The 15274-nt window shown below is 44.1% G+C and overlaps 1 protein-coding gene across 1 annotated transcript; it reads left to right on the forward strand.

The window, feature by feature from the left end:
• Positions 1-339: 339 nt before the first annotated feature.
• Positions 340-10712, forward strand: CD3E (CD3 epsilon subunit of T-cell receptor complex). The gene is made up of 9 exons (XM_067747674.1): positions 340-385; positions 498-606; positions 2741-2761; positions 4278-4292; positions 7004-7033; positions 7463-7669; positions 8501-8668; positions 9200-9246; positions 10071-10712. Exons 2-9 carry the CDS (start codon positions 558-560, stop codon positions 10125-10127), a joined length of 594 nt encoding a protein of 197 aa, XP_067603775.1. The 5' UTR covers positions 340-385; positions 498-557; the 3' UTR covers positions 10128-10712.
• Positions 10713-15274: the final 4562 nt, after the last annotated feature.

The following is a 15274-nucleotide window of genomic DNA, read 5'->3' on the forward strand; positions in this document are numbered from 1 at the left end:
GTTTTGCTAATAAAATGGCTGTGTCTTGCTGCCCCATGCCACATACGCCATAAAGAAAGCAGCTCTTCTGTGCTCCTCTCTCTTCCTGTCACAGCCTGTTTGGTGGCCAGGGGTTTCTGAGAAGGGAGCCCCCGACGTGGGGGTTGCATTGTGCAAGGCCCAGACAACTAAACTGGAGGCATTTTTCACAGCAATTTCAGGTCTCGCTCGTCCAACGGGAGGACGTGGGGCCCAACTCTCCCCAGCCAACCCAGGTGGCTGCCTCTGCCTCGAACGTTTCCCAGTGACGTAGAACCCTGCAGGCCCAGAGGCGCCTCCACACTTCCTGTGTGGGGTTCAGAAACCCGCCTCCCCTCCCAGCCTTAGGTGCCTGCTTCGGAAAATGGTGAGTCTCCCGCTTACAAAGCCCCCTTCTTCATCCCAGCATTGGGAGCAATGGCCCCAGGGTCCTCATCTCCATCAGGGGTTTTGAAAAAGTCCTCTGGCTTCTTTTTCAGAAATTATAAGCCAACCGGCCTCCGCCATCTTAGGTAGAGTGAGTGTCTGGTGAGGGAAGGATGCAGTCGGGGAATCTCTGGAGAGTTCTGGGACTCTGCCTCTTATCAGGTGAGTAGGATGGAATGAAAAGGGGAGTGTTTCTCCAGACCATGGAAGGCTCACATCCTAACCTGGTGCTGCCCAGTGGTACCAAGGAACCTCATTTACTAGAAAATATAAAGTGTTTGTGCAATGTTAGCGTAGGGAACCAGGGCTGGAGGCTAGTGTGTGCCCAGGAGACCTTTCAGAGAACAGCCAAAGGAAAGCAGTTGGGATGATCATATCTACTGAAAGCAAGGCGGTCTTTGTGCCTCTGAGAACAAGCTCATTCTGTCAATGAACAACTGAGCCCTTAAGAACTAACACAGAAGAGATTAGAAGAGTTAACCTTCACTCTTTGTTGTGAGGAGACTAGATAGTTGAACCCAAACTCTGCACAGGGTATACAGCAAGCTTAGTATCTGAGACAATGAAACACCTCATAATTTTCAGTCTTCTTCAGTTGACCAAGAGCTTTCAATTACTTTAGTCCTTTTTGAAGCAAGGTGGAATATAAATTGATAAATAACCAAGAGCATTTCCATATCTCAAAACAGACAAAGAAGATTCTTTTAAAGGTTGCCGTTTATTGAGTGTCAGATACCGTGTTAAAAAAGTCTTTACACATGTTTACTAATTTAATCCTTACCTCCACCTTGGAAGGTAAACGTTATATGGATCCCCTATTTTACAGATGAAGAAACTAATACTCAAAGAAGCTCAATAACTTGTTTAGAACCACACAGTTAGTAAGTGCTGCAGTTGACCTGGGAATTCAGGACTGCCTACGGGCCTGTGCTCTTAATGACAGCACGACATGAGGCCAGACAGCTCACAAGGGTTTTATTTCAGAGACCTAGAAAATGCTATCACAGCTGGGGCTCACATCAGAGCTACAGCCATGGCTTCTCTACTTCCTGCTTCATCTTGGCTAAGTCTTCTCTCAAACTGGCTGCCTTCTCTCAAACTTATTTATTTATGATAAAAAAATAAATAAACAGGGGCTTCCCTGGTGGCGCAGTGGTTGAGAGTCCGCCTGCCGATGCAGGGGACACGGGTTCGTGCCCCGGTCCGGGAAGATCCCACATGCTGTGGAGCGGCTGGGCCCGTGAGCCATGGCCGCTGAGCCTGCGCGTCCGGAGCCTGTGCTCCGCAACGGGAGAGGCCACAACAGTGAGAAGCCCGCATAACACACAAAAAAAATAAAAGAAAAGAATCCGCCTGCCAATGCAGGGGATATGGGTTCGATCCCTGGTCTGGGAGGATCCCACATTCAGAGGAGCAACTAAGGCCGTGTGCCACAACTACTGAGCCTGTACTCTAGAGCCCGCGAGCCACAACTACTGAGCCTGCGTGCCACAACTACTGAAGCCCTCTTACCTAGAGCCCGTGCTCCGCAACAAGAGAAGGCACTGCAATGAGAAGCCCACCCACCGCAACGGAGGGTAGCCCCCGCTCACCACAACTAGAGCACTCCCACGCACAGCAACGAAGACCCAATGCAGCCAAAAATAAAATTAATTAATTTTTTTAAAAAAACAAAAACTTTAAGGCAATGTCAGGGAAACTGATTTTTATAAAGAATCCAAATTACTGCTAAATGTGGGGACCCTGGAGGGTCCAGTGGAAATATGATGGGACTCTTCAATGCACAGGCTCTAGTTGATGAATAATTGGTTTCAGATATTTCCATCTCTTTCTCAAGTAGGAAACAAATTGAAAAACCGAACCATCAGACAAGCAGGAGTCAGAGATGGAACGAGAATCTCAGTCTTTGTACCTAACCCAGAGCTTGTTTTTCTTCCACAGTCAGAGATTTCTTTTCAAAATTGTGGCTGGGCTGCAAACTTCTTTTGCTGTTTCTCCAATCTCCCCAGATGTACCCTCAACATTTTCTAACTTCTGTTTCCCAAGTGTTGTGTGTTCATGTTTAACACTAGCTGCTTTCTTCTTCTGTTTCATCCCGAATTGACCAGGAACTCGTGGTCAGTACGCAGAAGTCTTTGTCACTTATCTGGGGTATAGGAATAACTGTGATCCAGCAGTGGGTGGAAAGGACCTTTGATCTTCAGAAATGGGCAGACTAGGCCATAGAACTTTTTCTGCTTGGAATCTCAGGCACTCACAACATTTACTAACTCTTTTTTTCTTATTTATTTTCTAGTTGGTGCTTGGGCAGAAGAAGGTGAGATATGCTTTCTTTCCTTGTTATGAAATCAGCCCAGTGTGTTTTGTATTTATGAGTGGAGTTTTCACTAGACCTCCCACAGAGCTCCCACAGATACCAATAAAAGAGGTTTCTGTCGTCTTCTCCTTTGCCTTTTCTTCATGAGTCTAGAGAGAGTTCTAGCCAAGAAGAGGAATGAAACAGAGATCATAGGAAATAATGAGTCTTAACTATTCAAAAGAAAAAAAGTGAGATAACTAAAAAAGTGCAAACAGTTTTCATTTGTTTGCATTTCATATTTGATGGGAGATTTTTGTAGAGGGTTTGTGGCTTGAATGCCTGCATGGAGATGCACTGAAAAAGCCTCTGGGGCAGCATTTGAGTGCACTTTCAGAATTACATGTCCAAATACTTTGAATGTATGTGCATATGTGTTCATGTGTGCACATGCATATGAGTGTGCCTGCCCTGGACTTACTTTCTCAGTCATTGCAGAGAGTCAAGAATGTCCCAATATTGGAAGGCTTTCTATTCAGTCAGCTCCTCCAAATTGAGTGAACCAATTTTGTGTTTAAAGGCAGCCACTGGGCCAGTCTCCATTCCATTGCATTACACTGCCTAATTTGTAGTGTCCTTTGGATACTCTTTTTAATATATCATGGAGAATGTGTTAATGTTACATTATTGACAGATGGGATATGTCAAAAGCACTGATATATTTCAGAATAACTCACCTCTTCCACATGTTACTGGCCATTTAGGGTTGATTTTGTTTATCATTTAATTTATGTCCAATACAGATCTTCTTCTTTCCCCAGCTTTATTGGAACATAGTTGACATATAACATGGGGTGAGTTTAAGGCGTACAATGTACTGATTTCATAAATATATTTTTTATATTTATATACCAAATATATATATTATATTCAAAATGATTACTTAGAACCCTTTTTTATAATTAGTTACCAGTTGTTTAATGTAGGATCCTAAACAGCTTTTCGTATACAGCCATGGGGAATTTGAATATCCATCTTTTTTTTTTTAACATCTTTATTGGAGTATAATTGCTTTACAATGGTGTGTTAGTTTCTGCTTTATAACAAGGTGAATCAGTTATACATATACATATGTTCCCATATCTCCTCCCTCTTGCGTCTCCCTCCCTCCCACCCTCCCTATCCCACCCCTCTAGGTGGTCACAAACAACCTAGCTGATCTCCCTGTGCTATGCTGCTGCTTCCCACTAGCTAACACATATATATGGAATCTAAGAAAAAAAAAAAAAGGTCATGAAGAACCTAGGGGTAAGATGGGAATAAAGACACAGACCTACTAGAGAAAGGTCTTGAGGATATGGGGGAGGGGGAAGGGTAAGTTGTGACAAAGTGAGAGAGTGGCATGGACATATATACACTACAAAACGTATCCATTGTTTCTAAAGGTTGAGGGAAGAGTCCTAACCCACGGCAGCAGGGTCTGATCTTAGTAGCTGATAGGAGTATTGCTAATAGTTTCTTATCATTTCCTTTTCAGATTTTGAAGAAACTGGTAAGAGGATTTTCACTCTGTACGACTTCCTTTCAAATGTGGAACAGAATGGTCATAGAAGACAATCATAGTAATAAATACTAAGAACCAGAACTATTAGAGGGAAAATACAATTATCTTTCAATGATATGTGCCTATGTTTGTTGCTAACTGTCAGGTCTGATTATAGCTGAGCGTGGTGCGTATCCCCGAGCAACCATTCAGGAAAGAATACACATGTGGGTGTTGGAGCCACCACAAGTTTTTGTGTAAATCATGAATTCATTGAAAGCAGAGATGGCGTCTTATTTACCTGGCCCAGTGCCTGGCACATAGTAGGTGCTCAATGAATATTTTTTGAATGAATAAATGATCATACACGTGAATGCATCACTAGTTCCTTCCCCTCGAGAAGCTGATGATCTTGGGAATTCCCTGGCAGTCCAGTGGTTAGGACTGCACGCTTTCATTGCGGAGGGCCCACTTTCAATCCCTGGTTGGGGAGCTAAGATCCCTCAAGACAGGTGGTATGTCGTAAAAAAAATCCAAAAAAGCTGATGGTCTTATTTGAAAGACAAATAATTGATAATATAGTCTTTTGCATGTTATGGGTAGATACAGAATAAAATATAAAGAGAAGAGTGGTCAACTCTACAGAGGATGGTTGGGGAACACTCCCCAGAGGAGGTGACTCTTGAGCTGAATTTTAAAGGGTGAGCTTATATTTTAAAGAAGAATATCTCAGGCAGAGGAGAAGGCCATGTAGCGTGTGGTTAAGAGTCTAACTCTGAATCTAGACAGTCATATCTGAATCCTGGCTCAACTTCTTATTTGCTGAGTGTCTTTGAATAATTTAGTTAACTTCTCTGTGCCATAGCATCATTACCCGCAAAATGGAAATAATAATGATACCTAGCTGATAAGGTTGTTATGAGGACTGAATGAGTCGTTTACTTAGAACATTATCTGACGTATAGAAAGCAGGGGGTGGATTTTAGCTATCATTATATGGGAAGTATGCAGACTAATTAATATGCATTAAAGTTTATTGAGCATGTGTGTTCTATGTATTGCCCTTAATATTTTACCTGAATTTCCTCATATAACTCTCCTAACATCCCTATTCTACAGGTAAGAAAACCAAGGCTTAGAAAATGAATATATAGTCCAATCAGAGAGAGAAATATAAATGCAGATTTAGCTGGTGCTGAAGCTCATTTTTTTAATCGTTATGAATGTGTACAAAATTTTTGTGAGCGTAGACATCTAGGCCCTTGTATGAGAATGTGTTGGTCTGAGCTCTGCTACTGCATTTGTGCCAAAAGGAGTTGTGAGCAATTTCCTTTACATTGCTTTTCCAAACAAACACACCAATCAGAGTGAAACTTCTATTTACTTCTAAATTATTTTATTTATGATTTCTAGTTTAATATTTCTAAGAAATATCAGTGCTGAAAAATGATTCCCAAATCAAAATATTATAGACTATTTTCATTATACTCAACTCGCAATTATTAACAGATAGATACACCTGGAGAATGACTTGTTTACATTCCTTATGATCTCAGCTGGAGGGCTGACTGAGCAACTGGGGCAGAACTCTGTTCTGTCTCCATTAGCAGGACCCCCAGAAGGAAAGGAAGAAAGTAACTAACACTTTTCTTGAGCATCTGTTATGCACCCCATCCATTTTCACATTCATAATCCATTTAATTCTCACGAATACCCTCTGAAGTGGATGTTTTATCTCCATTTCCCAGATGAAGAAACTGAAGCTCTGAGAAGTTAAATGATTTTCCCTTGGTCACACAGCCTAAAGCAGATCTTGGATTCAAACACAGCGCTACTGACTCAGCCTAGTGCTCTGTCCCCAACAGCACACTGTAGCAAAACACCCCCAACAGAGAGAGGGCTGTCTCTGAGCACCACTCTCCACCCTTCCAGCTGTCATATACAGGCTCAAGCATAGCCTAGTGCCACCCAGTGTCCCAGCCACAAGTTTTCCAGGAAATGAGGGTGCTCCCCAGCCCACTTCCCAGGGCAAAATTGCCTACTGTGGGGAATTTGGCTGGATCCCCAAATTATACTAGTGGATTTCAGTTGTCCACACCAATAGTTCTAACAAAAATAATTGAGAGTTGATTGCACTCAGATATAATTTAAAATAAAGTCACATTTTATTAGAAGAACTATTTCCTTAAAATGTGCATAGTGCTTCACATAACTTAAGGGCAATAACAGAAAAGTGGCATGGAATAAGAAGAAAGATATTTGATCTCTACTATGAGGGTTTCTGTTAGTTATAAGTAAGAACTTCTGAATAATGAAAAACACGGAAGCCCAAGAATCAGTGATTCAAACATATAAAGGTCTTTATCTCTGAGAAGACCCTTTCATATCTATCTGGAATATGGTTCTTGCTAATGCAAGAGAATAAGCTTGAAGACGACTGGAATTTTTCAGCTTCAGGATTTTAAGACTGAGCTCTAGTGGATCTAAATCTAGAAGCACATGCTGGTATATTCTCAGTTTGATGTATCTGAGTTGTGTCTATGAGCATATCTCATAGGACAAGGACATACCTCACCTTCAAGACTTGGAGCTCCCTAAAGAACAGGCCCTCTTTGGGAATTCTTGGGGATAGTATCTAGTTCCACTTGAAATTTTTCACCTACAATTTAAACTTAAACCAAGGTTATTTTCTTACCGTTCCTTCCTTTTTTCATTTTCAGATGAAGTTACACCAACACAAACAATTAAAAGTAAGTTTATCAGTCTTTTATATCTGCCCTATCTGATGATGCAAGTCAGTGGTTGGGAAGAAGGAATTGATTGAGAGAGATTAACCCCAAGAACTGAGGTCCTCCCAACCTCATATTTCTAACTCCCATTTTAGAAACATTGCAAATAAGGACTGCTATAAATTTTCTTTACTTCCCTCCTCCCCTTCCAAGTCCCCATGTCCATGCCTAAACTCTGAAGTCACCTTCAAAACGTTCTCTAGGGCCCCTTCTCCTACATATCTCCTCTTTCATACCCCCTAGCCAGCAGAGTTCCCTTTTGACAAGAAAATCTAAGATCTAGGATGTCAGAGGACTTTCTGCACTTGGTTGGTTCTTCTGCTACTAATTTGCCTTAAATCTTACTGGGTTCTCCCTTTAATTTCCCTTCTCTTTTCTCCAATTCCCCAGCATATAAAGTCTCCATCTCTGGAAAGAATGTAGAGCTGACATGCCCTGAGGATACTGTACCTGAGGAAATAACTTGGAGAAAAGATGATAAACCAGTGTCCCATTTTGACAAGCCACTGTTACTGAAGGATTTTTCAGAAATAGAGGACAGCGGTTATTATACCTGCTCAAAGGACAAGAAGCATAAGCTCTACCTGAAAGCAAGAGGTAATATAGATCTTCAGAGCAAGCACTATTAGACTCTTTAGGGAGGACCATTTCAAAAGGGCATTCTCAACATTTCCCCTAACCCAACTCACAGTCCCCTGGCATCTTTGTGCTTCTGCGACACTCAGTCCTGGACTGTCTGGGGCCGCACAGCATCAGTGTTTTCTGAAATATAGATTAAACACCAATATGGGGCTGTCTGGGTAACCTCAGTCAGCTCTAGATCTAAAACTACAATGTCCCAAGAGACAAGATTGGGTCCTTTGCATTATATCGTGTCCAGAATTACGGGACACCAATATTAGTTTATCTGATGCTTTATCCAGAGAGGAATTCTCCAGGATTTACAGAAAGGACTCAAAGCCACTCTACTAAAGTGTCATAAACTAAGGCATATTAATAAGCAATAATGATAGCTAACAATCATTGAGAGCTTATTAAGTTTTAAGCACTATACCAAATACTTGTCAGGGCTTTTCACACAATCCTCTTAACCACCATATGGGTTGAGTGCTGTCTTACTCCCATTTTATAGATGAGGAAACAGAGGTTTTGTGGGTTGAACACACATTCCACAGCTTTCACAGCTAGTGAGTAGCATGGCTGGGACTTGAACCCAGGACTGTCTGACTGCAGAGCCTCTACCCATGAACACCACAGTTTGCTTGTTGTTATAAACGTGTTGAAAGGGGGCAGGGGGTGTCTGACCATGGCAGGCATGTGAGTATTAAAGGCAGAACGACCTTCATTTTTGCCTTCCTCATCTCCAGTGTCCTGTGTCTTCCCTTCTGGGTGATTTCTCTTCTTCTCTCCACACTCCCCACCCCACAGTGTGTGAGAACTGCATGGAGGCGGATCTGAGGGTGGTGGCCACAATCATCGTAGTGGACATCTGTGTCACTTTGGGCTTGCTGCTGCTGGTGTATCACTGCAGCAAGAGCAGAAAGGCCAGGACCGCGCCTGTGACGAGAGGAGTGGGTGCTGGCGGCAGGCCCAGGGGTAAGACCATGGAGGAGATTCCCGCCAAGGGGGGATGCCCAGGCCAGGCCAGGATGGGCTGGCAAGTCCAGGGCTAGGTCGAGACAGCTTCTCTAGAACATTCACAGTATGGCCAAGATCTTGACACAGAGTGTCCCATTTCAAATCACTCCTGTCCTCTCCACCCTTGAAAAATGCAAAAACGTTTACTACCAGGATGGGCTTCTTCAAGTGCCTGTCAGTGTTCTGGAGTAATCAGACTCCACCCCTCAATCTTTGTGGAGACTTTGGGACATTAGTTCCTGCCTTTTCCTCGCCCTCCCGACTCCAACCTGTGGGAAAGGAAACAGTGGAAGGACCTTTAGCTGAGGTCACAAATGATAAGGACAGTGTGGGGTCATTAGAGATGGGATGAAAGAAAGCAAAGAGAAAGGGCAGCTGAAATAGAAAAAAGAAGTAGACGAGAGTTCGCCCTCCTTGATCTGGGTCTCGTTCTCACAAGATTGGTGTTTCCTCATGGCAATGAATCCTTTTCCCTTCCCTCCTCTGCAGGACAAAACAGGGAGAGGCCACCACCTGTACCCAACCCAGACTATGAGGTAACAAGGGATAAAGTGGGGTGAGGGGTCTTTCTAGGAGAGAAGGGGACAGGTGGGACTGGCCCATCAGACACTTGAAATCCCCTCCCTCAGGGCTCCAGGATAACCCACCATGTGCCCGCCTCTGCATCCATCATGGTAGGACGGGGCCATCTCAAAGGCTGCAGGGCTTCCACAACCACGGGTGGTAGGGGTGAGGTGCTGCCCCTATTTCTCTGGCTTATTCATTAGCTGAGCGACAGCCATGGGGAATACCGTGCACCCAGACTCTAACATGATAAACTCATGACTGATGTTCCACCGGCATGCACCTACCTGTTGTTGGAACATGAAAATATTTCACTGGTGAATAGCCCCAAGCTTCCTCCATCCTCCATCCCCAGCACACACACTGCCAGACATCACAGCCCCTCCCCCACTGGACCACCTCTAGATTGGGCAACTGAAGAGTTATTGCCTAGCATAGCAGAGAACCACCAGGATTGTTCTGATTGCTCGGTGTATGTGCACTACCAATTGTTAGATATTTTGAATATCACACCTGGACAAACTCAACAAATATTTATTGAGCACCAGTCAAGAGCGTGCTGTTCACTTTCGCACGAGTGACTTCATTTAATTCTGAGAAAAGGTCCGAGAGTTGAGTCTTTAGTTTCCCATTTTTGAGATGGGAAAACTGAGGCTCACAGGAGGTGAGCAGATCAAATCTCTTACCAGTTGAGCCTGCCTCCTGACCCCTGGTCTAAGGTTCTTCAGAGGCCCTTCTTTCTCAGGAGTGACCTCCTCCCACCCTGCTGACCACCCCCTCTCTATTCCACCCCTAGCCCATCCGGAAAGGCCAGCGGGACCTGTATGCTGGCCTAAATCAGAGAGGCATCTGACAGCTCCTGAAGACACTGTCTCCCACTGACCCAGGTCTGGCTCCTCTCCAGGCCTGCTACTCCCTGTTCCCTGGGCAAACCTTGGACCGCACAGGAGAACTGTTCCTCTGCCTTGTGGGGAGCTCACACCCTCAGCCTTGTCTCCAGCGGCCTCCTTCCTGCCTTCTCTGCTGGCCCCCATCCAAGGATATTGCTGCCTCATTATCCTTTGAAATATCATCACTACTCACCCCTCGCACCCAGCCTGCCCTCTTATCAGGATATTTATTTCTGTTCTTCACACACCCCCATTCCTTCCTGCCCTGATGGCTGTTACTTCTCCCTGTGGCTCCCTCCTCCTCCTGCATAGAAGTTGCCCCATCCCTAACTATTCCATCTACATTTCCCTGTTTCTAGCTCTCTCTTTGGCGACCCTCTGTGGGAATGGACTGGGTAAATGCTGGCAGAGGTCCCGCCCTGTTCACAGACCCTGGCCCAGAGCTAGTCCTGTGCCCCTTCCCTCCCTGTCTCCACAGCAGGCCCCTAGACGGTCATTTGCAGCTCCATGAATGTGCTAGGCGCCTTTTCAGCTGAGAGAGAAAAGAAATAAAGTGTATTTGGCTGAAAGAGTTGCTGTCCCTCTTTTCTGGGAGGCCCTCAGAGGCTGCCTCCTTTCCTAAGACAACACAGGTCCTCCCTTCCTCTGACTATATTCCTAGCTATGACCCCAAATGCCAGTACTACCTGTTTTCACAGCTGAAACAGACATTATCTGAAGCTCTCTTTGGAAAGGGCATCAGGGAATAAATCAAAAGAGAGAGAGAGAGAGTGAAAGGGACGGAGGGAGGGAGGGAAGGAGGAAGGAAGGAAAAGAAAGAAAGGAGAGAGAGAGAAAGAAAGAAATGATCGTTTGCCTAACGTCTTTTGGAGAAAAACATCAAGGATGGCAGAGAGTGCCTGATGGGTCCCTGATGGAGTGGTCAGCTCAGAAAATGGGTGAGACAGAAACAGAGGCCTTAAAAGGTAGCTGAAGGCAGCAGGCAGAAGAGAGGAGGTGAAGGGGAGGCAGCGGACACATATTTCCTCGCTGCCTCGAAAAGGAAGCGCCTCCGCGGAGCTGGGGAGGGGAGGGGAGGGGAGGGGAGGAGGTGCTGCCGGGCAGGCCCCTCTCCCTCCACTGTGAGAGGCAGCAGCCTGCAGCCCGAGGCGGGCTGTGGTTTAGCGGCCAGGATGTGGGCTACACTCTGAGCGAGGGACATGGGTGCAGCGCAGCAGAAACTGGTGTTGTGGGAGGGTTTCTTTCCACTCTCCCAGGGCACACACTCAGCTTGCAGAGAGAAGACGCCAGAGCACTGAGGACCTCTCAGCCCAGCTCAAACCAGTGGGCTCTCCTTGCTCCCTCTCTGCACTCAGAAACCTCTCTGCTGACCCCAGGACTATTTAAGAGTGTGACCACGACTCACAAAAGCCCTTTGTGGTTAGCAGCCTCCACACACTGGACACACTCAGCCTTGGTCTTGTGGCTACAGTTTCTATCTGTTGGCCCCTGCTGAAGCTGCTTCTCTCCCTGTAAGCACTCAGCACTCAGGCTCGAAAGGAATCTCTGTGACATTGACCACCACTAGCTGCTGATCAGCAGGCTGGCCCGGGGTGGCAGTTCTGTCCCAGGTATATGTGATGCTGCCCAGGCAAGGGAGGTATGGCTCAGCGTAACGAAAGCAATAATAGCTAACACTTAGGAAGCATTTACTCTGCTCTAGAAATTGTGTTTAGCACTATACAAGCGTTATCTCATTTCATCTATGATGACCGACCGACAAGGTAGATGTCCTTATTTTACAGATGAGAATAGGGGGCTCAAAGAGGTGAAGTCATTCACTCAAGGTGCACAGTTAGTCAGGGACAGAGCTGGAATTAGCCGCCAAGGCTGTCCAACTCCAATGCTCTGAACAGCTACCCAGTGCTGACTATGATCATTAGAAATGCTCTCCATTTTCCTGACTTAAAAACTCTGTATTGAATTGCTTAGGTATTCCTTCCATGAGTGCTTTTCTAATCACTCGTGTGACAGACCAGCACTGTGCTAAGTACCAAAAGGATACAAACAGTTCCTGTCTTCAAGGAGCTTACAATTATATGAGTGGTCAAGTATGCAAAAAGTTAAACAGCGACAGAACCAATGTGAGTAAGCATAGAAGTGCTATAGATGGTGTTGTCAGTGTTCCCAGGAGGAACTGGGAGAGCTGAGGTGGTGGGCAAAAGCTCCATGGAGGAAGAGAGACTTGATCTGGGCCCTGAAGGGAAGGATGGAGAGAATTTGAAGTCAAAGGAGAAGGCACTCCACTCACTGAAGATGAACTAGGTAACCAAAATAGCCCTTCAGCTATTAAATAAACTGAATTCAGAGTTGAAAACCTTTCCACAAAGAAAACTCTAGACCAAGATGGCTTCCTTGGTGAAATCTATCAAACATTTAAGGAAGAAATAATACCAACTCTATACAAACCCCTTCAGAAAATTGAAGAGAGAATACTACTCATTCTATGAAGACCAAACTTATCACGCGCAATGCTTAATATTATGTGTCAGACTGGCTGAGCCACAGTACCCAGATATTTGGTCAAACGCATCTCATTGTGTTGTGAAGGTACTCTTTAGCTGAGATTAACATTTATATCGTCGACTTTGAGTAAAGCAGATTACCTTCTATAATGTGGGAGAGCTTCATCGAATCAGTGAAGGCCTTAAGAAAAAGCAGACTGAGGTCGTCTGAGGAAGAGGGCGCTCTTACTGTCTCTAGACCTTCCTTTGGGCTCAACATGGAACATCAACTGCAACTCTGTTGCTCTGAAGAACCCTGACTAACATACCCTGATACCAAAAAACCAGACAAAGACATGACAAGAAAAGAAAGCTGCAGACCAATATCCCATATGAATAGATGCAAAAATGCCTCACGGGCTCCCCTGGTGGCGCAGTGGTTAAGAATCCACCTGCCAATGCAGGGGACACGGGTTCGAGCCCTGGTCGTGGAAGATCCCACATGCCGCGGAGCAACTAAGCCCGTGCACCATAACTACTGAGCCTGCGCTCCAGAACCCGCGAGCCACAACTACTGGGCCCGTGTGCCTAGAACCCATGCTCCGCAACAAGAGAAGCCACCGCAATGAGAAGCCCGCGCACCGCAACGAACAGTGGCCCCCGCTCGCCGCAACTAGAGAAAGCCCGTGCACAGCAACGAAGACCCAACACAGCCAAAAAAAAAAAAATAAGCTTCACAAAATTTTAGCGAATTTAATCTAATAATATACACACACAAAAAAAATACATAATGACCAAGTACAGTTTTTTTCAGGAATGCAGGATTGGGTTAACAGATCATGCCATCAATGTAATTTATCATATTAACAGACAAAAAAAGTAAAACCATATAATCATCTCAATGGATACAGAAGAAGCACTTGACAATCCTCAACAACTATTTTTGTTTAAAATTCTCAGCAAACTGGACAGAGAAGGGAATGACCTCAACCTGTTAGAGGGCATCTAAGAAAAACGTACAGCCTACATCATATTTAAGGATGAAAAACAATGCATTCCCCCTAAGATCACTAATAAGGCAGGACTTCCCTGGCGGTCCAGTGGTTAAGACTCCACGCTCCCAATGCAGGGGACCTGGGTTCAATCCCTGGTCAAGGAACTAGATCCCACATGCCACAACTAAGAGTTCACATGCCGCAACTAAAGATCCCACGTGCTGCAACTAAGAGCCGGCACAGCCAAATAAATAAATATTTAGAATGGACCCAGAACTTAAAAACAAACAAACAAAAACACAAATAAGGCAAGGCTGTCCTCTCTCCACTTCTACTCCACATTGTACTGGAGGTTCTAGTAGTACAATGAGCCAAGAAACGGAAGTAAAACAGATCCAGATTGGAAATGGAAAAGCTGGAAATAAAAAACTGTCTTTATTCACAAACAACATGATCAAATATATGGAGTATCCAATGGGATCTACAAAAAAAAAAAGCTACTAGAATTAATAAATGGGTTTAGGAAGTTTTCAGGATAGAAGATCAATATACAAAAAGTAATTGTATTCCTATACAATTTCAAGGAACTACTGGAAATCAAAAAATTTTAAATAACATAAACAATATCATCATATAGTAAAGCACCTAGGGATAAATTTGACAAAAGACATATTCATGGACTAGAAGACTCAATATCATTAGGATGTCAGTTCTCTCCAAACTGATCTATGAATTCAATGCAATTCTGATCAAAATCTCAGCAGGCATTTTGTAGTAACTGAGAAGGCAATTCATACGGGACTGCAAAGAACCTAGAATAGCCAGACTACTTTCTTTAAAAGTTGTATCCCAGCCATTCCACTCCTGAGTATTTATCCAATAGAGATAAGAGTGTATGTCCTTGTATATGAGTGTATGACTTGTATAATGATTTATGTATGAATGTTCATAGCAACTTAATTTGTAATAGTCAAAACCAGGAAACACTCAAAAGACAATCAAGGGGTGAATGGATAAACAACTTGTGGTATATCCATACAATGGAGTACTACTGAACATTAGAAAGGAATGAACTATTCATAGATGCAAAGGGATGGATGAATCTCAAAATAATTATGCTGAGTGTAAGGAGCCAGACCAGAAAAGTGTACATATTATATTATTTCACTTATTTAAAACTCTAGATAAATGGAAACTAATCTATAATGACAGAAAGCCAATCAGTGGTTGCCTAGAGGATGAGAGGATAAGGAAGAGGTTGCATGCAAAGAGGCACAAGGAAACTGTCCAGGGTATTGGGTAAGTTCATACTTATCAATCTTGGTGATGTTTCACAAGTGTATACATATGCCAAAACTTATCAAATTTTACACGTTAAATATATGCAGTTTATTCATGTCAGTTTACTTCAGTAAAGCTGTGTTTTAAAAGCACAAAAAAAAAGAGAGCTGAAGGGGCCCAAGTTTCCAGAAGGGCTCAGGTGAAGGTCAGTGTTTCTCATCCTTGGCTTCACATTAGAATCAGCTTAGGCAGTTTGAAAAGTCCTGATGTTCCAACCCAGTATAATCAGCATCTCTAGGGGTGTCACCCAGGCATCAGTACTTTGAAAGCTCCCCAGGAGATTCCAATGTG

This window comes from Pseudorca crassidens, chromosome 9, assembly GCF_039906515.1.
Source record: "Pseudorca crassidens isolate mPseCra1 chromosome 9, mPseCra1.hap1, whole genome shotgun sequence".
In the NCBI taxonomy this organism is placed as follows: domain Eukaryota; kingdom Metazoa; phylum Chordata; class Mammalia; order Artiodactyla; family Delphinidae; genus Pseudorca; species Pseudorca crassidens.

Bases quoted from the DNA above. Each gene is read 5' to 3' on its own strand.
- CD3E (XM_067747674.1), top strand. From the start codon at position 558: ATGCAGTCGGGGAATCTCTGGAGAGTTCTGGGACTCTGCCTCTTATCA. The intron at 607-2,740 runs GTGAGTAGGATG...TTTATTTTCTAG, and splicing joins GGGACTCTGCCTCTTATCAG to TTGGTGCTTGGGCAGAAGAA. The intron at 8,669-9,199 runs GTAAGACCATGG...CCTCCTCTGCAG, and splicing joins TGCTGGCGGCAGGCCCAGGG to GACAAAACAGGGAGAGGCCA.